The 26,664-nt window shown below is 41.1% G+C and overlaps 1 protein-coding gene across 1 annotated transcript in view; it reads right to left on the bottom strand.

Moving 5' to 3' along the window:
- Positions 1 to 26,664, bottom strand: part of ASTN2 (astrotactin 2) — a gene marked incomplete at its 3' end in the record, with an annotated part of 830,851 nt that overhangs the window by 293,547 nt on the left and 510,640 nt on the right. Inside the window, exons 12-13 of the mRNA XM_081066707.1 lie at positions 15,124 to 15,290; positions 1,149 to 1,337 (exon numbers count right to left, since the gene is read on the bottom strand). Coding sequence (XP_080922833.1) covers positions 1,149 to 1,337; positions 15,124 to 15,290 — 356 coding nt within the window. The remainder of the gene's footprint in view (positions 1 to 1,148; positions 1,338 to 15,123; positions 15,291 to 26,664) is intronic.

Genomic DNA, 26,664 nt, shown 5'->3' on the forward strand with positions numbered 1-26,664 from the left:
GCTTAGAAGGCCCTCAGCGTGTGCTGAGTTAATGTTAGTGCCTATTATTATTATTATTTAGTAAAGAGCTAGGTATATAGTAAGCCTTAATAGATAGCAGCCACTATTGCCATCGCTACTACAATCAACACGATTATTAATTAGATGATGGGATAGGATGATGATGATCACAATGGTGATGTTTCTTACTAGCTCTGACTTTTATTGACAAATTCAAGCAGTAGGGAAAACCCTGCTTTGTGATAACATCCTATCACATTTTCATGCAAAAGTGTCTAACAATATTGTGTTGTTTTTTTTTAAGAGATCCACTTCCTATAAATGGAACAATTCTCACTGTACCATCTTATGGTTCTTTAGATTTGGAGGCATGAATACATCCCACCCCAAATCCCTCTTCTGCAGATAGATGCGGTTTCTTCAACCCTTCCAAAAAGCCTTTCGCAATTAGGCTGCGTGTCTAATCTTCATATAATTTGGCCACCCCAGTTTCTGTTCTGTTCTGTCTCTAATAGGATAATAGCCTCATCTTTTAATTTTTCATGTATTTCTGTATTCATTAACAGAGAAAGAGGTCTTTGGCATATGGTTGAGCAAAAAAATGAATTTCTACACAGCTTTACTGAGATGTGGTGTGTGTGTGAGCGTGAGTGTGTGTGTGTGAGCGTGAGTGTGTGCGTGTGTGTGCACACACACAGAGAAAGAGGGAGAGAGAGGTGTTCAAGAAAATGTTCATTCTGCGTATTTCTGGGTGATGGTAATTTTACTTTCTACTTCATTAAATGTCTTTATGTTTGAATTGCTTGAATAGCCTACATAGGACACATTTCGTTATAGGCTGAAAGATCAATTTAAAATTTTAAAAATTCCGTCAACTGTACTTACAGGATGATTTTAAGATTGAATTTAAAATATGTGGATGGAGTTAGAAAAACTGGGGGGTGGTACAGATAAGGGGTGGGTCCATGGAAAAGGCGCCTCATGGAATGGCTTTCCCAGACTTCCAACCCCTCACGGACAGACATCAGTGAGCTTGGGGGGGTGCTGACCAGGTCCACAGGACTATTCCATGGTCCCCATGGTCCCTCCCCCATCCCGTAGTTTGGACCAGTGACTGCGCCAATGAAGTGTAAGTGTCTGCTCCGTACCTAAAGGTCATCTGGAAGACTTGGCCTTGGTTCACATGCTGGGTCCGGTTGTTGTAACCATGCAGCATCTCTCCAAAGAGGGTGTCGTTGAATTTGGAGTCAGGTTTGAGGCACTTGGGGCCCTCGCAGACATCGGAGAGCATCAGGCAGGATTTTCCGTCAGGACCCAGCTTGTACTCCTCCACACAACTGCATGATAAAACAGAGCTGAGAGTTAGCTCCGCAAGCTGGAGGCCCCCACCGGGGGCGACCGAACCCCAAGGCCCCCTTGGCTCGCAAAACAGGTCCGAGTTTAGGAAGGGAGACAGCTATTCTGGCTGGAGTCTCCCTAGGGCACAGGTATCTGGAGAGAAGGACATGAATCCTGCAAATTGGTAAATTCAAGGAAAGTCATTTGTGACGTTTTGGAGGAGTCGTGGGGGGAACCAGAGTGCACATCCACACACAGAGCAAATTTAGAAACTGTTTTCCATGAACACACAGATTTTAAAAAGCATGACAGACCAATTCACGGGGAATTATCAACTAGTTTCTCAAACCGGAATCTATTCCCAGTGTGTCTGTCTACCCAGGTTGAAGACTATTGCAAACACAAGGTTTTTATTGCCCTCGTAGCTCAGAGGTGATCCTTTTAGGAACACGGGCAGCACGCAGAGCAATTAGCCATGTTAGCACCTTCTGATGGTCTCTCACCACCCGATCTTGACAACAAAAGGTAGGCACTTGGCATACCTTTGAGGCAGGGCAGGCTCCTCTATGGACCAAACAGGCATCTGAATGGGATGTGGAAACAATTTGCAATTTTGGGGTTTGTAGAGGAAAAGAAATTTCTTGGAGAGGCATAGAGGGAGGGGGGAAGCAAACGTCTCAGCACCGTTGAAAACAATCAACCCACACACTGGAATTCTTTGAGTGTCTCCCTGTTCATGGTCCTTTGCTAGGCACTGGGGATAGTGTGCAAATCATAAATAAGACCCACAAGGTAACAGGCTGCTCAATTGGAGAGACCTGCATAAATATCTTTTTTGATCCTTTAAACCTCTCTGAACCCCGGCAAGTCATTTAACTTCTTCAGTTTCCAGTTTCCTCATCTGTACAACGAGGTAGATATTCCTGTGTTACCTTAATTCACTAGGCTGCTATGAAGTCCCATTGTAATAATATTCCATCGTGAATTCCATCGTGACTATTCCATCATGCTTCCCATCGTGAACTTATAATTTTATAAAACATTAGTTGCAAAAACAGGAATTACTAGGTACGTAATAAAATCATAGTAAGCATAGCAATGCTGGTGTTTCTATTTCTTGAGCATTTAATATCCACTGGGTGCTTTATACACCTCCTTTCTAACCATAAAAAAAAAAAAAGTAGTATCGTTCCTGCTTTACGCAGAAGCAAAATGAGGAGCCAAGAAATAAAGCATGTCACGCAGTTAAGTGTCAAGCTGGCATTACAATCTGGTCTGTTTAGCAACAAAGGCATCTTGTTCTCCTCTTATTTCTCTAAATCCAGCTGTTTCTAGTTACAAGATATGACCCTGGTCAGTCTGTTTCGGTTGGAGGCAGTAAAAAGCAAGCAATCTCTTAGTTGCCTTTCTTCCATGAGATGGAGCAAGGATCTATTGAATCTGATCACAAAGACACTCAGGAACTCATATATAAGAAGGGAGAGGCTCTGTGACATGGTTTGGGAAGAAAATGTTCCCAGGTGGCAGGAACCAATAGCTCATGCAAGAGATATGGAACCCAACTGAAGGCAGGGAAACAAAGGCAGAGCTGAAAACTTGACCCTTCATCACTCCAGTGAAAAACGAGGGATGTCTCTCTCATGCATGAAGCAAGCTGTCACTCTTTTCTTGCTCTCCTCTAATCCCCAGCATCTTAATTGTCTTCCTAATGTTTACATGCTCCTGCCCAAAGCACAGCAGAAAGTTCTTGGAAGAAGGCCTGTCCTAGTGCCTTGGTTAAGTCGATTTCCCCTGCTTTTGTATCTGTTAAATGTAAGTAGCTCTCCTTTAATAAAATTGCAGTACAGATGAAGTCAGTTATATATACGTGCAAAGTATATTGTTATGTGCTCAATAAAGTCTAGTTCCATCCATTTATCTCAGGAGGTTCCCAGCAAATCTGAGAAATAATGTACTGAATAGAGCTCTTGCTCTTTGTCTCTCTCTGTACACACACACAACACACATGTATGTGCACACACGTGCGCACACACATGCACAAGTATGCACACACATGAATAATTACACTTTTGTTGTGAATAATTGAACATTACCAAAGTAGACAGAGAAAACTGTTCAAGTTCTTCATGTCCCACTCCATATATATTCTTACTTCCTGTTCTAGTGGTCAGCTTTGGTAACCATTACGTATTCTTCTAGAGTTTTTTTCCAACGCATTTAGAGATACACATTAAATATATAGTACATATGAGGCATGCATTTATTTGTACCTCATACTATTTCCTGCAGATCTTTTCAAATCCGTATTCATAGAGATCTATCTTTTTAATGGTTATTTGGCATTGCATAACATAAATGTACCATAATGCTTTTAGCTAATCTTTATTGATGGGTTTTTGGTTGTTTATAGCTGTTTGCTATTACAAATTGTGCCACAATAAAGATCTTTGTACATATATCTCTGCACATGTGTGTGTTTCTCTAAAAGATATTCTTAGAAGAAGGATTGCTGGGTCAATGTTTTATGAATTTTAAAATTTTGATAGATCTTCTAAATGACCATCTGTAGACACACTACCAGTTTACAATTCTATCACTGATGAATGAGAGAGCCCATTACCCACATCTTTCATGTTCATTACTGCCAAACTAGGATGTGGAAAAATAACTCATTTTTATTTGGATTTGCGTTTCCGTGATTACTGGTGAGGTTCACCATCTTTTCATGCCTTGGGCCTGTGTATTTCTCCTTTTGTAGATTGTCTGACCATGTGCTTTTACTATTTTTCTATTGCAATATAGTCGTTTTCCTTACTGGCTTGTATATGTTTTGTATATTTTCTGGACAGATACCCTTCACATTCCATACATATTAAAATTTCCTTCCAGTCTGTATTTGTATTTTAATCTTGCTTTTCATATCATACAACCTCTTTATTGGGTCCTTTTTTGCTTCTGAATTTGTGCAATGCTTAGGAAGCCACAAGATGATAAAACATATGTCTGTATAGTCTTCTAATATTTAGATAGGTTTCTCATCTTCAGTTTTTTAAGGTATGTGGAATTAAATTTTGTGCATGGTAGGAGAGGTTCTTTTAGCTTAATTATTTTTATAATGAGAAATAATTACCTGAAGGGTATATTCTTTCACTAATTTGAAATGCTATTTTGTCATACACTACATCCCTTTGTATACCATGTCTACATGCCTAGAGTTTTCCTGATTTAATTATCTGTTTATTCCTGCAAGAGTTCTACACAAGTTTAATTACTAGAGCTTTATAGTGCAGTTTGGATATAGTAAAGTAAGTCTGCTTCCCATCGTGAACACTAATTTTCTATTTCAAAATTTTCTCACTGTTCTTACTCATTTTTCCTTCATATTAATTCTAAAGTTGGTTTGTCAAGTTTCATATAAAACACTATTGGAATTTGGGGTAGTATTGCATTGAATTTGTAGACAAATTGGGGGGAGGTTTAATTATTTTTTTTCCTTTAAGAAACATGTATTGAAAGTCAACTCTGTGCTGGGCACTGCTGACAGATGTGGCAGAGGTGGCGTCTTGTGTTCACCACACTGGGTCCTGTTCTTGGACATGTATTGTTGACAATGCTTCTAAGCTTCCCTTGCAGTTGGGCCACAGGGACCATGTGACTGGATTCTGAAGGATGGAATCTGTGCTGACATGACATAACTCACTGACAGACCCAGCCCTTTTAAATATCCTGTGCGTTGGTCAAGCTCTCTCTTCTCCTGCTACGGACAGCTTGGGGACCAAATGTTCCAGATGCATCCTGCAGGAAGGAAGAGGGCTGCCTTACTCACAGTGGATCTTGTGTGAATAATAAACAAACTTCGGTGTGCAAGCTTCTGGTTTGGGAGGTTTCATTTGTTACAGCAACATAGCTCATCTTATACTAACTGATTGATACAGCGTCTTTACAGTTGTGAATCTTGTAATTCAGAAAACGTAGTTCGCATCTCCATTTATTAAGTCCTCCTTTAAACCCTCCACTGAAGTTTTAGACTTTCGGTTGTAAAAGTCTTGCATATATCTTATAGGGACCTTATTCCTAGACATTTATACAATACACTCTAGAGGCATGTATTTTGGATTCAAGCCAAAAGAGTCCAAATCTTGATTCCATCACTTATTGACGGTGTGACCTTGGACAAAATGCTTAACCTCTCTGTACTTCCTTTATTTATCTCTAAAGAAATTTCGTAATCGTGCCATTGTAAGAATTGCGTTATGTTTGGAATACAGTGTGAAAAACATAAAGTACAGCGATACCTTCTTTTACTATAGTCTTTTCCACTTCATCAATAGGATCAGTTTTTCACTTATGTTTTCCTTTATATTTTCTAGTTAGTTATTGCTAATATTGAGGAAAGCTATTACTGATCTGTGTAAGTTGAATTTTCATTCTACCACATTAGAAACTCATCAGTTCTATGTGTCTAACAGATTTTACTAGATGGATGAGTACATATTTGTCCAGTTTGAGTATTAGGAGTATGCTAGCATTTGGAATACATTAGAAAAATGTCCTTTTATTGTCTTTCTCTAGATCACTTTATAGAAGATAAAGGTTTCCATTCCTTGATGATTTGATAGGACCTGCCGATAATCTACTGGGCTTGATGTCTTCTTTTCAATTACAGCTATTTAGCTATCCTGTCAGTTTATGCTATCTGTCTATTTAGATTTTCTACAGCATCATGATTTAAACTTGGTAATTTATATTTTCTAAGAAAATAATGCATTTTATCAAGACGGAAATTTATTGGTATAAAGTTGCACGCAGTATTCTCATTAAATTTGTTTTATCTTCTGTGCTCATATGGTTATGTCCGTAGCTCATTCCTAATGTGCTTATTTGTGTTCTCCTCTCGCCTTTGAACAGACTTTTGCATTTTATCGATGAGACTCCTTTCATGTTTTCCTATTTCATTTATTTCAGTGTTTATTTGCATGAATTCCTTCCTGGTGCTTTCTTTGACTTTGTTTTATAATTCTGTCTCTGGCTTCTTGAGTTGAAGTCTTCATTTGTTTCTTTTCAATCTTTCTTGCATCATAATAAATGCCTTGGAGCTTCTGACTGCTGTTTTGTCCACACATTGCAAGAGTTTGATTTGCAGGCTTCCGGCTCCTGCTCATTTCCAAAGAGGTGGTAATTTGAGGAGTTGGTATTTTTTTCTTTACCCAAGTATTACTTAGAAGGTTGTCTTTTTGTAATCCCCAAGTAAATAGATTCACTTCTTAGTTCACCTCTAATATTATCACATTCTAGTCTGAGAATGCAGCTTGTACAATTTCTGCTTTGGTGAATTCATTGAGATTTCATGCCCCCTAACTTAAGGAAGACACAAGGTGTCTAGTTCAGATTTGGGATCTAATTAAATCTGAGATCAAATAGAAGCTGTACCACTTACCAGCTATATGACCCTGATCAAATCTGTAAACTTCCTTAGGCCTCAGGGTCATAATCTATTAAATGGGGACAATACTAACCCTTCTCACAGAGCTGATGTGAGAATTAGAGATAACTTACACAGAAGAGAAAATAGTATCTATTGTTTAGTAGACAATTTACACATCAGCTATTATGGTGATCATTAGTGTTATTATGACTGTTCTATTATTATCTATGATTGTCATGGGATCTATTAGCTCATTTACACTTCCCAAGGAAATCAAATTTATTTCCGGTGGTTTTCAGATCCTAGTTGCTGCCTTCCCTTTAGATTTCTTATAACCAGTAGATTTGCCCTTCTTTGACTTTTTTTTTTTAAATTTATTCAAACTACGTAATTGACAACTTCTCTGTGCCATTCACTGAAAATAAATTATATGTGTATGATGCATATATTTTAAATGTGCAAATTACACATATGTTACATATAAAGTAAATATATACATTATATATGTATATGCATATATATATATATATGTATACACACACATATATGCAAAGCTCAGCCCTGCATTCAAGATTCCACAGTCTAGTAGAATTGTTTTCTATACATGACCTGATTTGTTCCTTATTTCAGCCTGTAGTAGATAGAATAATGGTCCTACAAATTGTCCAAGTCCTAATTCCTAGAATTTGTGAATGTGTTACCTTACATAGTAAAAGGAACTTTGCAGATATGATTAAGAATTTTGAGATGGGAAGGTTTTCCTGGATGATCTTGGTGAGCTTAACGTAATCATAAGGGGTCTTGGAAGAGCACAGGAGGCAGACGAGCGTCAGAGTCAGAGAAGACCATGTGACTTGGAAACTGGAGAAGCACGCTGTGCCTCTGGTCTTGCAGTCTTGCCAATGCCTGGATGTTAGGAATTCTGACTGCCACAATGGTAAAATAACAAATCTGTTTTGTTTTAAGCCAGTACCTTTGTGATAATTTCTTTGCAGAAGCATTAGGAAACTAATGCATAACACTCACAGTGAGGTATTGCTTCCATTTTCAGATAAGAAAACTGAGGTTTAGAGAATTTAAGCAAATTGCCCATGGAGGTATGTCATGTTAACAGTGGTGGTAGGAAGTTAACCTAGGAGTTCATATTTCAAGGAGAGAGAGAGAGAGAGAGAGAGAGAGACAGAGAGAGAGAGAGAGACAGAGACAGAGAGAGATTGTGTGTCCACATGACAACTGTAGGCTCATGGTGATTTTCCTTTGCTTGGGGGTAGAAAAGGATTCTGGCTCAGCAGGACAGGAAGGAGGGGAGATAAAAGGCACGGGTAGCTTAGGAAGACCCTAAGACATGCAGGGAGAAAAAAATAGGCACTGATAAAGGCCAATTTCCTCCGAGTTTTGAAAGGTGAGCAGCATTCTCCCTCAGGCCACCTCAGGGCACAGGATGATTTATGCAAAAGTCTGTTTAGTTGTTGGTTTCTTGTTTTTAATTTTATTTTTGTACCAAACAACATAATTATAGTGCTCCTTTAGAACACTCTGTAGTCTGGGAGATTTTCTTACAGAAATTCTAAAGAATGCGGGATCACAGGAAACCTGCCAAGATGTGCATGAGACTATATTTATACAAATGCCAAAACGGAAAACATAAAATGAGTACAAAGATACAAACTGGGCATTTTAGCTGAAGGCAACAAACATGTTACCCTCAATATCCCCATCACATTACAGAGAATACTGGAACTTGATGGGACTTCATAGTTTGTATCATAAAACCTTACACGTGTTTAGTCAAGAGCATGTTTTTCTTAGTCCTTATAGCAGCGTCATGAGATGGGGACTTTCTTTTCCACCTTGCCATGCAGGGTCCCGACGCTTGGCATTTTCAATCCCTTGACCAAGATCCCACGGAGACTTTGGAAACATCAGAGCCTTGACCTTGGATCTTGACTCCAGATCTAGTGCCTGTTCCACTTCAGCACATACGACTTCTTCCAATGTGCTTGTTTTTCCAAATAGCGTTTATACCGATTCTCCAAGCAGAGTATTTCTTTATTTAGTCATGTGACTACTTTCTCACTCAATCACTCATTCCTCGATGGCTTATGGAATCAATACAATTATTCATTGAAATCCCTAGATTACAAACCAATTTTTTTTTTTTAACAGAGAAGGGAATCAAGTCCTAGAAAAAATGAAAAATAGAGAAAAGTGAAGGGCAAGAAGAGCTCCAGGAACTGCACATCCCATGGACATGGACGAATGTGAGAGATGAATGTAAGCACCCTACAACCAAGGCAAGAGAGAAACAGATGCCTTGGAGCTTTACTGATCCTGATACCTGTGAGAAATCCACCCTGGGGTCATCAGGACCAGGACTCTTTGTGACCTAGCAGCTAAGGCCCTCCACTGCCTGAATCCGACTAACCAAAGCCACAGGAGTCTTTCTCATGAAAGTCCTCAGGATTATCTCAACATGATCCAAAATGCAGTTTAGTGAAACTCTTCTCAGAGAGAGCTCCATCGGAAGGCTTCACTTATGGGAAAAATTTAGAGTTTCTAGAAAGTCCACTTTGACCGCAATGTACTCAAGGGCATTCTTTAGAGGAGAAGGGAAGGGAGAGGAGAGGGGGGAAAGAAGGGAAAAGAAAGGAAAGGAAGAGAAGGGAAGGGAAGGGAAGGGAAGGGAAGGGAAGGGAAGGGAAGAAAAGGTAATTTCATGGGGAGCTCTGGGCTAAATTATATACCATATTGTATCTACTTTCAGACCCCCAACACTGGGAAGAAACACTAATATTTCAGCTAACACTAAAAAGCAAACCAAAAAGATTCTCTGATTAAACTGTCAAACTAGTGGTGGTAAAACATATCCTAATTTCAGAGATGTTAAAATGTGGAAAACTTGGGCACCTTAGAACCAATGAAATACAGCATATTTCACCACTGCAGGACTTGTCAGAGCCTTTGCCATCCACAAGCACACTGTGAACCTTCAAAAGGCAGTTATAGAAAACAGATTTCCCCAGGGGCTTGACCACTGAACTTCCCTATTTTGTCTTTAAAATAGTTCATGAAACTAATGTTCCACAAAAGCCACACTGAAAAACACCTATCTGAACAAAAGGATGGATTTCATGTGCTTCCATCAATTGTCTGTGAATATGACTTTCACCTGAGCTTTTGCAAATATTTCAAACAGCAGAGAGCACATGGTTGTAATGTTTGACAAGAACCTGGAACGTAGAGGTTCTATGTTAACTATGAGCGGTAAATTCCACATTCTTCAGTCAGAAGTCAGAGGGGTGAGAGCTCAGGCCTCAGCCAAACGTTGGACACTACAACAGAACCAGTGCTTGAACGAACGCCACCCTCCACCTCCAACACCTGTGAAAGGAGTCACTGACAATATAAATTGAGATCTCTGAGTCCACTCTGTGGGTCATTGTTTTCTACTATCTGAGTGGACTTCAGCTTCAACAATGAAAATAAACAGCTTCCAGTTAATGACGGATTTTAAACACATGCATTTATCTCCTCTCCCTCCTAAATCACTTAGAAATGACATTAAACATACAGGCTAGTAAGGGCTATTAGAGGCTGGACGTGCTCTCTGAGGCTATGTTTTCAAACACATTTTCATTACATTTTTAATTCAATTACATTTAAATACATTGAATAGATTCAAATTAGAAGAGAGAAGCTTGGGATATCGCCTATCCCAATTTCACCTCCTAACTGGCTGTGACACCCTCTGGGCTTCATTTTCTTCTTCTAAATGATCTGAGAAATATCGAAACTTCAAAAATATTGATGACATTGCTGACTATTTCTTACATAGAAATATATAAGAAACATTTTTCTTAGTGAATCATGTCAGGAAAAGGTGTATACCCTCTGGAAAAAAAAAACAAGAAAAAGAAAAAAAACACCAAAATCACAGCCTTCTTTTTCCTCAAGCAAGGACAACTATATAATCAACTTTTTTTTTTTTTACTGTTTATTTTGGTTGCCAAGAAGCAGAGCTAAATTTATCTCCTATTGAGACATTCTCCCATTTCAGGCTCCTGAAACCATCCTCTCCCTTACCCTTTCTCTCCTTAGAAGTGGCTCTGATCAGTCCTATCTGTAAAGCATCCATTTTTTTACAGGTTGGATTTATGTGCATAATATTAAGTTCTCTTGAAAGAATGCACAGTATACATTGTAAACATACACACACACAGAGGAAACAAATATGGTTGCTAGGTAACCTGCCAAGGTCTTAGAGGAAGGTAATGTTCCCTCACCTATAAGATTTCATTCTAAATGTGTCAGCTTAGTATTCAACGACCTTCTCAACCTATCTCAGATTTACCTGCTTCTCTACCATACGGGTACCTGTGCACTACCAAGGTCAATCAGGACCAAGTGAGGCTCAAATACCTGTCCTCAGGGTTCTCTTTGCCCCTGGTGAGCAAGGATTTGTACTCAATACTTCTGTGCGTTCTCAGCATCCCACAAAAGACTGGGCACAGAGTAGGTGCAACCAATCTGAGGTAGAGAGATTCCTCAATTCAACAATTATGGTTTTGAAGAAGTCATTGGGTCAAACCATGCGAATGACAACGGGGACACACATGTGCCTAAAACCCAGTCCTTGCTCATGAGGCGTTCACAGGGTGATGGGGAGCAGACAGGAAAGCAGGTAAGTCAATAGAACAGGGGGACTCCCATGGGGAGAAGCTTGGGGTGGGGATGGAGGGGTAAGTGACCCCAGAGAAAAGATTCTTCACTCATTTGGGGGGAACTTGGCCTGACTCGAGGTTGATAACCAGGGTAACAAGGCAGAGGTCCAGCCTGTAAGAGCTGTCATGATTTCACAGGGATACATTGGAATTTAAGGCTAAATGTAAATGGCCCTCCCCCGTGTAAAGAGGGTCTTGTGGGTAGAAAGGGAAATATACCAACCAAAATAAAACAATAAAAAGTCCTTTCTTGGCATACCCTAACCCAACTCAATAATTATTGAGCCAATATTTAAATAGAACCCACCTGAAAGGACGAGATATTTTGTTATCTAGCTCCAGGGTAACTGCACACCTCACCCCTGCACCTCTGTGGAGCTCACAGAAGTCTTGCTGGAAGTGGTGGTGTGATGCCTGCACTGAGACTAGGAGATTGAATGGGTGGGAATTCAATCTAACAAGCTAACAAGCCAAGAGAAAATGGTAAGGGTACAGGGGAGGAGGAAAGAAGAGGCAGAGGGAACAATGTCAAAATCCAGAAGCTGAAGCCAAGAGGCCAAATTCAGGAAGAGGGACATCCCTGGAAATCAGCTGGAAAGGCCGGACTGGGAACAACTTCCGTTCACATGTTAACTGGGGAACTTCATTTAACAATTTTAAATTGCGCACCTACTATGTGTCAGGCACTGTCCTAGGTGCTGGAGATAGAGGTAAACCAGACATACAATTCAGTCATTGAACGATTAACTGAGGTGGCTTTATACCTATTAAACTAATCGCAACGACCATTTACCAAGTGTTTCAATGTGCCAGCCTTCGTATAATTTCATTAAATCCTCACCATGATGCTACAGTCACATCTGATTCCACTTGAGAGAAGAGGTTCAGAGAAGTTTAGGGATTGCTCAAAACCATAGGGCTAGACGTGGCCAGTGGCCAGCAGTGACATCCAGTCTGTCTTGACTGAGACTGGAGCGAGGCGTGGGTTTGAATCTGATGCCCTTCCTTACCAGCTGTGTGACCTTGGGCAAGTTCTTCAAGCACTCTGTGTCTGGTTTTCTTGACAGTAAAGGAGACCATAAGGGTATGTCCCTGTAGAGTTGTTCTGAGAACTAAATGGGCTAATGTACACAACACACTTAGCACAGTCGTGGCACACAGGGAGCGCTTTGTAAATGTTAGCTGCTATTATTGCAAAGGTGTTTGTTAAACTTGCACCCCATAAACTCTTAGAAAAGTCAGAGGTTTGGGCAAGCTGAGAAGGTCCTCTTGAGAGGGAGGGTTTACTTTTCTTGCTTAATTCACCAGTATGCCGTTTCTTTAGAACAACTTTTGCACAGTATCTGCTAATAGTTTTCATTGTTTTGTTTATAGTGCTTCTAACAATGGTGGGAAACTCCTCATCTGCATCCTTAGTAGACAATTTTCAAAACGTGTTGACAGTGCAGTTGGTTTTAGGAGACTGGGTTTTCTTTTCGTGTTTTTTTTTTTTTTTTCCATCCTATTTATCAGCATCTGAATGGGCTTCAACAGCTCACAGCACATTCCCACCCATTCAATCTAATTTAACGCTTTCAGAGACCTTTCCAGGTAGGAAGGTTAGTTCTCCCTTGCCTCCCAGAACAGAACACCTGGAGGCTGAGCACCTAGGGTCAGGGAACAAGTGGGGGAGAGGGGACTATTGTCATTACTATCATTCACTTTAGTTATTTTATTTAACAAACACAGACAGTTCTAACTCCCTGCCAGGCACGAATCCAAACAATTTTACAAATATTCATGTAAATTGTGATGTAATTAATGTAATGCGTTTAGTCTTTATAACAACTATGGAGAGATACTATTATTATCTCTATTTTACAGATGAGAAAACTGAGGCACAGGGACATTAAACAACTTGCTCAAGGTCACGCAGCGCATTACATTACTAGCCCTGTGCACTTGGGCATGTTACTTCACCTTCATGGAGTTTTATTAAGCATAAATTACTTTGCACTCTCTACAGCCAACATTACATTGAGGTAGCCATTGTTACAATTTTAGAGATGAGGAAACTGAAGGTCAGGGGTCCAAGGTCAGAGAGTTAAAGGTAAAGATCTGGGATTAGAACCCCACTCTATGGATTTCCCTTGACCTCAGCAGGGTGCTATGGGTAGAGGGTGATAAGAGTTACTAAATTGAAATCCGTTACTGGTGTCCCTGGGCTGTAGGCTGTTATTGTTTGCAAGAGAAGGACACCTCACCCAAAGTATGCAGGGAGAAAAACAACAATGATAAGAATAGAACTGATTCTGTATTCAAGCCTCAGATCGAAGCCCATGCATAATTTACTGAACACTGCCCTGCAGTCACTTAAACGGTGGAGAGACAGACTGCTATGTATTCAGGTCTGCACACTCTACTTAAGTTCTTATTTATTTTACCGATGTATGTCTAGGGCAGCTCCAATACCTGCTGGAAGGCACCTGAAGCCCCGAGCGTAACTGGGGCAGGGAGGGAGATTCTGAAATAAACCCCGCAAGGAGAACTGGACCCCTCCGATGAGGACCATGCAGGTAAAACCAGTTTTCTGTTAAACGGTGATTAAACGCATACATACCCCCCACCCTCTTTTCCGTAATATGCAAGACTGAACAAGTTGTTACAGGCCTTATTCTGCTTTTCTATCTTGGTAAAGCACTGAGTATACTTCAATGACTAACATTCACGTGAGCACGGGATAATATTTTCTGAGTCACAGAATGCCAAAAGATGAGCAAATTTTCTAACACGAAGACATCATCAGAAAGGGAACACAGAGAAGAAGAACTGCTGCCATTTTCTTGAGTAGTTGCTGAGACCAAACACAATGCTAGCTGCTATGTATGTACGAGAGGGGTAGCGGCCACTGAGTCCTCTACCTGGGAGACCAGGTACATTGGAAGAAAGGGTAGGCATTGTTGTCCAAAGATCTCATTTCACAGGTGGTTAAATACTGGCTCAGAGAGGGAAAGTGACTTGTCCCAGGTCACTCAGCAAGTTGGTAGTAACTAGTATGTCCCTTCTTTCAATCTCAGGCTAATTTTAAAACTCCAATGAGCTTTTGGCATTTGTCTGCATTATTCCTTTCCACCTCCCTTCCCCCAGTTAATTATCCTTGCACTTAGGGTGCAGAGAAGCTAAACTTTGAACGTGGCACTGCTAAATTCTTGCCGAAACAGAGTTGAAAGCCTGGGCCAAGCCTGTGTTCTTGGGACACCTACTGGTTTCTTAGTGCACCTACCAGGGGCCTGCATCTGTCTCCTAACTACACTGACCAGGGCTGCAGGGCGATGCAGAAGGCAGGGTGGGGGGGATGGGGCTGGGTGGGGGGTGGGGGGGTGGCGGGGTGGAGGTGGGGGGCGGATTTGGGCAGAAAGGAAGCCGGACCCCAAGACGCAGCCTGAGCATGGGTTCTATTTATTGTCATTCTTCCTCCATTCTTCCCAATACCCAACAGAAGGTTATTCTTGCCTGTTACCTCTTCAGCTGAAAGAGCAGAGGCAGAAAAGCCATTTCTTTGCAAGTCAGGCCCAATATGACTGAGCTGTATAGTTCCCAACCTTTATTCTGCATCCCCCATCGCTGGTCAGGGAATGGCTGGGCTTTGGGGACACTCACCCGCAGAACATGAAGATGGTGCTGGAGGTGGCATCGTAGGGCAAAGGCAGCGTCTGCTGTAAGCACAGCTGCTCACAGCCGCCATTGAAGCCATCAGAGCAGTCGATGCCTTTGGAGTGATCGTAGCATCCGGAGCCATCCTTCATGGGCCTGAGCTCCTCAGGACACTGCTCCGAGAGAAAGAAACGGGAGTTATGGCTGAGGAGGCGGCGGGTCCCATCACACCCTCTCCTCCCACCTTCTGAAAAAGTGCTGGTGTTGGGTACCAATAAGCCAGGTTCAAAGTTTCCTTTGGCCAACAAATAGCTGTGTGGCCTTGGGTAAGTCCCTTTACCACTCTGAACCTCAGTGTGTCTACCTGTAAAATGGGCCTTTTGTCACTATCTGCCTGGTAGAGTTGTGAGACTGAAGGGAGATAATGTTTGCAAAGTGTTTAGAATGCTGTGGCTCCTGGGGCAATCATATAGCAAATATGCTATTGATATTGCTGGAATCATCAGAACTATGTTTATTATAGTTGTTGAATAAGGTCTGGTGCTATAAAGGTCACTTAGAGAGGCTGCCAGATACAGTTTAAAGAGCTCCTAGTCAACATGAGTTTAAATTCAAGCTCTTCCCCTTCTCTCTGTAAGATCCAGAGCAAGATACTCTCTCTGGGCCTCAACTTCTTTATCAGTTAAATGGGCACAGCACCTACACCTGTGAATTTGTTAAGAAGTTTAGGCTGATCATGGAGGTGTGATCCAGTTTAAACTTCAAAATTTGGCCCCAATTTGGTACTCATCAAATGTGAGGTCTCTTCCTTTCTGTCTTGAATTTGTCACCACTTCTCCATCCTTGTGGCTGGAGCAGTGCATGAAATACCCTCAGACTCACATCAATAGCCTGTGAAGAGTCTGGCTTCCCCTCCACCAGCTTCCCAATTGCCACTGGAGGCATATTTCTAAATAGCCTCACTTCCAGCTTAAATAAATGAAGGTGTTTTAAACATCTACAACAATGACTGGAATTTTTGTCTAAGCAAAGCCCTCTGTCTTGCCAGATGCACATTCATTCCTCCCGGTAAACCAAATGGCTGCCCCCTGGCCCCTAAAAAACCCCAACGATGCCAACCTTGAGTGACCTCAGCCACATGCTCTTGGCACCGGCTACGTGCTCTGTGAAAGGAAGAGCTTACACTGTAGGGGCAAGTGGCTATTTATTTAATTTAGTTTTCCATTATTTGATGAGGATGAGCTCATCTCCAGTCCAGCAGGTGGAGAAACGGTTCCAACTCTCTGGCATTTGGGGGAGAACATGAGGAACTAGGTTTTAATTTCAGTCGCCCTGCTGGCAATTCCTGTCCACAAAGATTAACACCCAGAGCCCAGCCCTCTTCATCCATCACTGGACATCGCTGATTAAAACACCCTCCCAACGGACCTCTCCCTGCTAACCAGCACCCGGTTCCTTCCCCTTGTACAACATCAATAACAAAACACACACACACACACACACACACACACACACACATTAATTTATGAAACACACCGTAACAAACAAAAGGCCAGCCCTCCTGGAAATTAAATTTTGTGTAAGAAGAATTCATAATTACAGATACACGACCAAGTTGTTCGAGACATTTGAGACTGGCGCCAGGAAGGGTGACAGAGAAAGTAGGTTATAAATGGCCTTTGTCAAACTACAGAAAAGGTTATATAAAACTGGCTACATTTTGTGCTTAAAAAGAAAAATCAATTTTCCGTGCAAGCAAAAGGCTGTACGTATTAATACAAGCTCCCAGAAAGCCTCTGCTTGTTTGGGAGCATTTACGGTCGGACAGGAGGGCACGTGGACATAGGGTCCCTTGGAGCCACTTGCTGGTGCTGTGGCTGTGTCGCTGTCTGTCAGCACAGACTAGGGTGAGCCCTGCTAAAAGGGGCAGCTGACCTTCTCGTCAGGTAACAGGAGCTATCTGGGACAACGTATTACTCATAGTTTCTCCCGTCTCCTGCTGATTCCCAAACACATGTGTTCTTTAATCCAGGCCCAATCTACACACTTTACCTGCATTTTACTTCACCTTCACAGCAAACCTATCAGGTAGTATCGTGGGCTGATAATGCTCCCAAAGAGATGTCCTCCTCCTGACCCCCGGGACCTGTGAATGTTACTTTCCCTTGTAAGTAGATGTGACTTAATTAGCTCCGGAGGTGCAGATTTGATTTAATTAGGCTTCTGAGATGAACAGATCACCTTGGATCATCCACTGGTGTTGCAAACATCCTGACAACAGAGGCACAGAGAGATTACGCCCACAGAGAAGAAGACCATCTGGAGGGAGAGCAGAGGCTGGACAGACACGGCCACAAGCCTCACTGATGCTGCAGCCACCAGAAGCTGGAAGAGGCTGCATTCTCCCCGAGAGCTCTCGGGGGGCGCACAGCCTGGCTGACATCTTGATTTCAGACTTCCAGCCTCCAGAACTGGGAGAGAATAAATTCCTGTTGTCTTCTGCCACCCAGTTCCTGGTAACGTGGTACAGCAGCCCTAGGAAACTAATACAATGCTTTCTGTTTCAAGCTGCTTGATTTGGGGTCATTTGTTACGCGGCAATAGATAACCAACACGGTGAGACGGATGTGTCAAGTGCTTAGAAAAGTACTCGGCAAATGGTACCTGCCGTTATGGGTATCCTGAAGGAACTCAGAATCTAGTTTGAGAGATAAGGAATATATATCTCTGTCAGACACCAAGAAGGCAAGTATAACTCGAGAGGAAAAATGAAAACTCTGCTAATATGAATGACTGGGGAAACATCGGAATAGAGAGGCATTGGTCAGGGGAGACTTCTTAGAGGTAGGAGGTGTCACTGGAGCAGAAGGGACACATCCTAATATACTAGAAAGGGAACGATCAGAACCCTGGCGCAGGCACCACCACTCCCCTGCCCTGTGAACTTGGAGCTGCAGTGTCCTCTCTACTTGGGGGAGAAAGGTTAGAGCTAAGAATGGGTGGGCTGAAAACAGGCCTACCTTCCATGCAGGGTTTCTGGTACTGAGTATTTAGGCAAATGTTTCACCTCAGAGTAAGACTCAACTTCCTCATCCAGAGAATAATAATGCCTCTCCTGGAGTCAATTCTAAAGAGTCTATGAAAAAACAACCTGAAGTGCCTGGCTCAGAACCAGCATATAATAGGCACTCAATAAACAAATACGGTAGTTGCCTGTTTAATTATGTTAGGAAGCTGCCAAACTTTTCCAGGGTGGTTGTACTATTTTAAATCCCCACCAGCAATGTATGAGCAACCCAGTGTCTCCACACCCTCATCACTATTTGGTATTCTCAGTATGTTTTCTTTGAGCTATCCTGATAGGTGTACAGTTATATCTCACTGTGGTTTTAATTTGCATTTCTCTACTAGTTAATGATGCTGAACATCTTTTGTGTTTATTTTCCATCTGTATATCCTTTGCAGTGAGACGCCTCTTGATGTCTTTTGCCCATTTCGTAATTGGATTGTTTGAGTTTTTTTCCTTTACTATTAAGTTTTGAAGGTTCTTTATATGTATACCCTCGATACTAGACTTTTGTCAGACATGTGATGTTCAAATATTTTCACTCCCATTCTGTGATTTGTCTTCTCTTCAAATGAGCTTTCACAGAGCAAATGTTTTTAATTTTGATAAAATCCAAGTTATCATTTTCTCTTTTATGGACTGATCATACTTAGGAATCTAAGACCTTTTGGCCAATTGCAAATGCCAACAATTTTCTCGTGTGTGTGTGTGTGTGTGTGTGTGTGTGTGTGTGTGTGTGTTCTGGAAGCATTATAGCGTTGTTTTACTGTTAATTCTATAATGCATTTCTAGTTAATTTTTGCATGAAGTGTGAGACTGAAATTGAGGTTTGATTTTTTTTTTTTTGCTTATGAATGGGCATTTCTTCCAAGACCCTGTTTTGAAAAGGCCTCCTTTCTTCCGTTAAATTGCTTTTGTAACTTTGTAAAAACACAAATTTAGGTTATTTGTGTGTGTCATTTTTGGGTTTTCTATGCTGGTTTCATGAATGTATATATTTGTCCTTCCACAAACACCACACAATTTGATTACCGTAGCATAAGGGCTAGATATAGAGTCAAGTGACTTTATCCTTCTTTTTCAAAATAAGGTTTTCCTGTTCTAGTTCCTGTACCCTTTCATATAAATTTCAGGAAAAAAATATTGCCTATATCTATAAAAAATTATGCGGCAGTTTTGAAATTATATTACTATACATTATATATATATGTGTATATATATATTATATATTACTATATATATTACTATCTTTACTATATTGAGTCTTCTAATCCATTCGTACCATTCAGTATGTCACTCCATTTATGCAGATGTTTTTTGGCTTTTTTTCATTGGCATTGTGTAGTTTTCAGCATACAGGTCGCATACATGTTTTGTTAGATTTACATCTAAGCGTTTCATTAGTTTTTACTTTTTTAGGAATTGCAAATGTTACCTTAATTTTTATATCCGTGTCCACATGTTCATTGCTGGTATATAGAGATGCGATTGATGTGGCACATTTTTCATGTATTCTGAGAACTTGATGAACTCACTCATTACTCCTAGTTTATATGCAATTCCTTGAAACTTTCTACTTCGATAATCACGTGATCTGCCAATAGGGGTAGTTTTATTTCTTCCTTTTTGATCTTTATGCCTTCTCTTTTCTTGCCTTACATGTTACAAGTGTCCCACAACATTTTCTCTTTTTTCAGTTTCATTCAGTTCAGTGTCTTTTTTTCCCTCTTGAGACTTCCTGGATGATTTAGAAGTGTATTGTGTAGTTTCCACGTATATAGAGGTTTTTCTGTTCTCTGTTATTGCTTTCTATAGTTTGATTCTATTATGGCTGGAGAACACACTCTGTATGATTTGCATTCTTAAATTTGTTGAGAGTTTATTCATGGCCCAGAATATGGTCCATCTTGGTAGGTATTCCATACGCACTTAAAAAGAATGTGTGTCCTCTTTTTGTTGGACAGCGTGTTCTCCATTAACTAGATCCTGCTGGTTGATAATGTGACTGAGTTATTCTACAATGTTGATAGTCTAATCATTCTAGCAGTTGTTGAGAGAGGACTGTTAAACTATCCAACTATAAATGTAGACTATTTTTCATTTCAGTTCTATTAGTTTCTGCTTCACATATTTTTAGCTCCGTTGTTTGATTCATGAATATTTAGGATTGCTATGTGTTCTTTGTGAATGACCTTTTCTTTATCTTATGATGCCCCTCACTAGTAACTTTCTTTGCTCTAAGGCCTGCTTTATCTGGTATTAATATAGCTTCTCCTGCTTTTGTTCGATTTGTATGAGGTGTGACAATTAAGTCTGTGAACTTGTTGCAATGATGATGCTAATTTTTTTGACATGCATTATTCATTATGAATTTGTACCAACTGGACAAACAGTTAACCAAGTTTACTATTTGGAAGTGCTGAAAAGGCTGAATCAAAAAGTTAGATGATCTGAACTTTTCGCCAACAATTCATGGCTCTTGCATCATGACAATGCACCAGCTCACGTATCACTGTCTATGAGGGAGTTTTTAGCCAGTAAACAAATAACTGTATTGAAACACTCTCCTTACTCACCTGATCTGGCCCCTACTGATTCTTTTCTTTACCTGAAGAGAAAGGAAATATTGAAAGGAAGACATTTTGATGACATTCAGGGCATCAAGGGTAATACAATGACCACTCTGAAGGCCATTCCAGAAAAAGAGTTCCAACATTGCTTTGAAGGGTGGAATAGGCACTGGCGTCGGTGCATAGCTTCCCAAGGGGAGTACTTGAAACGTGACTAGTGATATTCAGTAAAGAGGTATGTAGATGTAGCACTTTTTCTAGGATGAGTTCGAGAACTTAATTGTTTTACCTCGTATATGTCTTTTTCTATATGTTTACTTTCAACCTGCCTAAATCATTGTACAAAGTACATTTCTTTTAGATAGCATATATTTGGGTCATGTTTTTTAATCCACTTTGTCAATTTCTGTCTTTTAATTTGTGTTCTTAGTTCATTTACATTTAATGTGATTATTGACATTTTGGGACTTAAGTCTACTGTTTCATTTTCTGTTTCCTGATCTCTGTTTTTAATTTCTCAGATTTCTTTTTCTTGCTTTCCTGTGGATTATTTGAACATTTTTAGAATTCCATTTTGATTTATTATAGTGTTTCGAGTATATGTCTTTATATAGATTTTAGTGGTTGTTCTAGAAATGCATAATTTGTCACAGCCTACAGGTATCATCATTTTATCAGCTGAAGTGATATACGTAGTCTCAGCAAAGAAGTAGAAGATATAAAGAAAAAGCAAATGGAAATTGTAGAACTGAAAAATACAGTAATTGAAATTTTTAAAGAAACACAGTGTATTGCCTCAATAGGCTATGGAAAGGACAGAGGAAATAATCAGTGAACTTAAAGATTGAACAATAGAAATTACCGACTCTGAGCATTAAGAGAAAATAGACTGAAAAAAAAAAAGAATAATACAGTTTCAAGATCATGTGGAACTATAAAATAAATATCTAACATTTATGTCATTGGAGTCCCAAAAGGAGAGTAGAAAGAGAGTGGGAATCAAAAAGTACTCAAAGAAACAATGGCTAAAAACTTCTCAAATTTGGCAAAATGCATAAACATACACATTCAAAAAGCTGAGTTTACCCCAACCAGGATAAACACAAAGAAATCTACACCAACACATTATAGTAAAATTTCTGAAACTATTCTTAGTTTTTCAAGAAAAAAATATTTTTTGAAAGCAAAGAGAGACAAATGACATCTTATGTATAGGAGAAACACAGTCTGAATGATGCAGAATTATCATGGGAAGTCATGGAAGCCAGAAGAAAGTGGCACACCATTTTTCAAGTGTTGAATAAAAAACACCTGTCAACTCAGAATCCTATGTCCAAAGAAATATCTTCTAGAAATGAAGAAAAAAATCAACACATTGTCATATGAAAGAAAACTAAGAGAATTTGTCAACTGCAGACTTACTAAAAATAATAATAAAAAAAAAGAACAAGAAGAACAAGAGCAAGAAAAGGAAGGAAGGAAGGAAGGAAGAAAGGAAGGAAAGAAGAAAGGAAGGAAAAAGAAAGACTAGCAAAAGTTTTCCAAACAAGAAATGGTAAAACAAAGAATCTTGAAATATTGGGAGGGAAGAAAGAATGCAGTTAGCAAAAATGTGTGAATGCAATAGACCTTTCTTTTCCTCCTTAGTTTTCTATGTTATGTTTGATGATTAAAGCAATAATGATTGCCATGTCTGATGTGGTTGTAAATGTATTTAGAGGAATATTTAAGAAAATTATGTTATAAAGGGATGCTATGGAGGTAAGGTTGATATATATACATATATGCCCCCAAAATGTATACACATTTTAATAAAGGAAAAAAAATGTATTAAAATTTTAATACAATGAATGAAACTAGCATTCATTTGATTAACACCATCTTTTGAGGGAACGTTATACTACATATTGCTACGATAATTCAATTCAACTTCAAAAAGTAATACATAGATAACATCTCTTAAAATGTGTACATTTTTGGCACCCTTGGTGTGTTTATATATACACAGCATGTTATATATTATATATATATATATATATATATATATATAATATATTATATATGTTATATATATAGTATATAATATATATTTCCCCGAAAATAAGACCTAGCTGGACCATCAGCTCTAATGCGTCTTTTGGATAAAAAATAATATAAAACCCTGTCTTATTTTACTATAAGACCAGATATAATATAATATAATATAATATAATATAATATAATATAATATAAAATAATATAATACCGGGTCTTACATTAATTTTTGCTCAAAAAAATGGATTAGAGCTGATTGTCCGGCTAGGTCTTATTTTTGGGGAAACACGGTAGCTCTTACTTGGCCTTTGTTGGCGTGGGTGGGAGAGGGGCAAGGTTTTTCTGTGATGCTTGGCTGGAGTAGAATGGGTATTGTATAAGCATTTTCTGACTTTTAGCTGAAAAGAGCAGGCTTTGGAATGTTTTTTTCCTTTTTCTTTTGGGGTGGGGGGGGGTTTGGGGTGGGACATATGAGAAAAACAGAAAACACAAGGTAGTGACCACCATATCTTTCTTTGAGTCCTCAGATCCCTAGCTCATCTGTCTGCCTTCTTCTCTCCACTTTCAGTCTTGTATTTTATATGTAACCTACCGGGTTTTCAGTTGTATTTAGTGGGAGGAATAGAGAAAAGACCTCTCCTCTCCCACAGCCTTGTTTTACAACTCCCTAGAGCTAAAACGGCTTTCTTATATTTTTAAAGTTTTGAGGTGTTTTGAAAGGAAGAATGTCAGACAAACAAATGATAAAAAGACTGCATGTGACTTGCAATGCCAACAGTATTTACTACATGGTCCTTTTTCAAAAAAAGTTGCTCACCCCACCCCCACGCCCGACTTCAGCCAGGAGAAGGCATTTTGAGTTTATTCTAAGTACAACCGGAAGGCATTGGAGGGTTGTTGGCAGAGGAGTAAAGTGATTTTATTTGCTACTTTAAAGAGATTACTGAAGTTGGTGAATTCAATTACCTGTAAGCACTGTCTCAGAGCTCATAAAAAGAGCCTTGGGAGACAGGCTCTGTGGGACTAGCAGTGGGCATAAGAAAGGAGCAGGTCCATCTGATAATACCCCATTCCTTGGAGAGCTTCTCTTTTGCCCCAAGATTTTACAGTAAGTAGGCGAGAGAGCTGGGGTCCAACCCAGGTCAGCTGGGCTCCAGAGATTCACCATCCATGTTCTGCTCCACCTCAGACGAGGGCCCACAGGGAGACCCTGGGCCCGGATCCCTGAGCATTAAGGCCTTGAAGCTCTGAGTGAGGAGGGGCCCCTGGGCTTTTCCAGCTGTTTCTACCATAGGCTGGCCTTGCCCTGCTCCCACCAGCCTCCTACTTCTTCCCCTGTGCCTACTCTCCCTCCTTCCCAGCCCAACTTTTCATCAGTACCAAGCCATTTGTTTCTGTTTGTAATTATGCATTTTAATGTTCATTAATTATGGAATGCAAATTGCTCCGAGTACAAAATGTGTAATGAGCTGCTCTGCCACCCCACCCCCAGGTCTAGAAGATGGGCCAGCTGTTCTTAGAAGAAAGAAAAACAACCAACTGACAAAATAGAATAATTTTTCCTGGGGCCTGAGTGACTCATATAGTAAACAAGCCTGGGGGATTTCCTGATGGTACAGGAAGAAAAGCCCTGAACTCCTGTCTGGCTCTGGGAGACCTTAATAAGGCCATTCTCTGGCACCCTGGGCCTGAAAGGCAGGGTCAGGTGGACACAGTGCCAGCCTTGGACCCAGTCTCTTACTGGTTGTCACCTTCAGCTAGTCACGTGGCTTCTCTGAACGTGTTTCTCCATCTGGAAGACTGTGATAATTACAAAACTATCCTCAAAGCGGGTGTGGCAGGCCAATGGATGGTGGGGATAGGAAGTCAGATCCTAGCAAACCCTCAGTCAATGCACCTGAGTGGCTCTCCAGAGAGCTGAGTTCCAGTTCCGCCTGGCCTCATTGTTAACGAGCTGGGTGGCTTCAGGCAGGCACACCCCAATCTCTGAGTCTGTTTCCTCTACTATAAAACGAAGGCCCTGCACAACAGGACATTGGAGAAGTCTTTTAGCTCTGAGCTGCTGGGTATTTGTCAGAGCAACTGTGAATTGTGAACAGGGAGAAGTAGCTCTAACATCTTTCAGAAGAAGATGGAGAATTTCCTTTGACTTGAATGAGCATGCTCTAACAAATCACAAGGACGCCTGTAAGCCTGGCGACCTGTGGGCAAAGCCGGGCTTCCTCCAAGAGCTCAGCAATCATTTCATGGCTCTCTCATCACCAGTGCAAGTGGAATGACAGCGGACATTCCGAAAAACAATACTGCCTCCTAAAATCATGGTCGAGATGAACGGAGATGATGTAACAACAGCGAGATGATCCATGAAGGAAAGACCCAGGCACACTGTCAGCCACACGGGATCCCACAACTGTGAGGGAAGTCTGCCTACTTCCTCCCTGTGTGCCCTTGCTTCTCTGAGCCTCACTTTCCACATCTCTACACCGGAGAGTGGAACCCCTACCTTCCTGGGCCTGTGAGAGAACGCCACCAGGTTGCCAACCTGCCACATCCCTGCCACAATGGAAGGTGTTCACAAAAGACTAACTGCACTTGTGGATACCTTGTTACATTCCCCCAAATAGGAAATACATTCAGGAGCATTGATTGGGAGGGGCCCCCATACATGCTGTGGGTCAGAGGAATACTGCCACAGCCAGCTTTTGCTCTGTGCCCAACAATGCTGCGTTAGGACCAGTATCACCCTGCTCACTTTGCAGATGAAGAAACTAAAGCCCAGAGAGGCCAAGTGACTTGCCTGAGGTCACACAGCAAGGGAGAGGCACACTGCATCCACTGTGAAATGTTCCCTGATTGCATATGAAGTACTGTTTCCCTTGATCGACATGGAGGTGCCCTGTCTGTGATGCCACAAGTGGTTCAGATTGGCTAGGGCTACATAGAATTCTGAAAACCTTGTGGGACGGTGACTATGATGGGTAATGTGGGGACTCAGAGAGGTGGCTGGCAGTATATTCTGGTATATACAGATCAGACATAGCATCCTGGGAAGAAAAAGAAGGAAAGGAAGCAAGGAAGGGAATGAAATGGATATTTCTTGAGTATCTACCATGTGCTGGACATTTCTCCATATGCTATCTCTTTGAATCCCCACAACTAAACTCAGAGGCTCCTCGAAGATACACTCATTTTTCAGGCAAGGTTACTGAAGATCACACAAGCTCAGTGAGAGCTTCTGAGTCCTTCGGTAGGAACCATCCCTTTAATTAAAGACTGAGTTGGCCCGGTTCTCCTTGTCCCAGGAGGCCTGGTGTATGTCTTCGACGGGGTGAGGAGGGAAGGCCCTGCCAGTCCCCAGTCCCCCGCCCCTCTCTCTCCTCAGCCTCAATCTGTCAACAAGGCCACCTCGCCTGTCTGTTACTGCCGACATTGATTTAGACAACCAGACCAGTCAAGGGCCCATTATTACTAGGAGTTTTAATCAACTCATGCCAATTCAGCTGCCGCTCAGTTTGCACTGGGCTGTGAGGCTGACATGGAGCGAAGGAGTAGACATGCAAAAAGTCCTGGGTAATGGAGGGCTGCAGCTGCAGGGACCACCAGGCGGCACTCAGAGCTCAGGTGGAGAAGGCAGAGCCTGTCCCCAGCCCCTGGGGGAGCTCCTGGCACACAGCCCAAGCCACCCTGCCTCAACTGTTCCTCCACTTTGGTCTGCAAATCACTCAGGCAAACACCCAGCAACCCCTGTTCTGTGCAGGGGCCAACCTCGGCACCTGCGTCCACGCTCTACCCAGAGCCAGGCCTGCCCTCCTCTTCCAAAAGATTCCTAGGTGTCCTATAAGTTATAACTCAAACAGCCCCCTCTGGGGAGGCTTT

The sequence above is a fragment of the Rhinolophus hipposideros genome, assembly GCF_964194185.1.
Source record: "Rhinolophus hipposideros genome assembly, chromosome: 11".
Classification (NCBI taxonomy): domain Eukaryota; kingdom Metazoa; phylum Chordata; class Mammalia; order Chiroptera; family Rhinolophidae; genus Rhinolophus; species Rhinolophus hipposideros.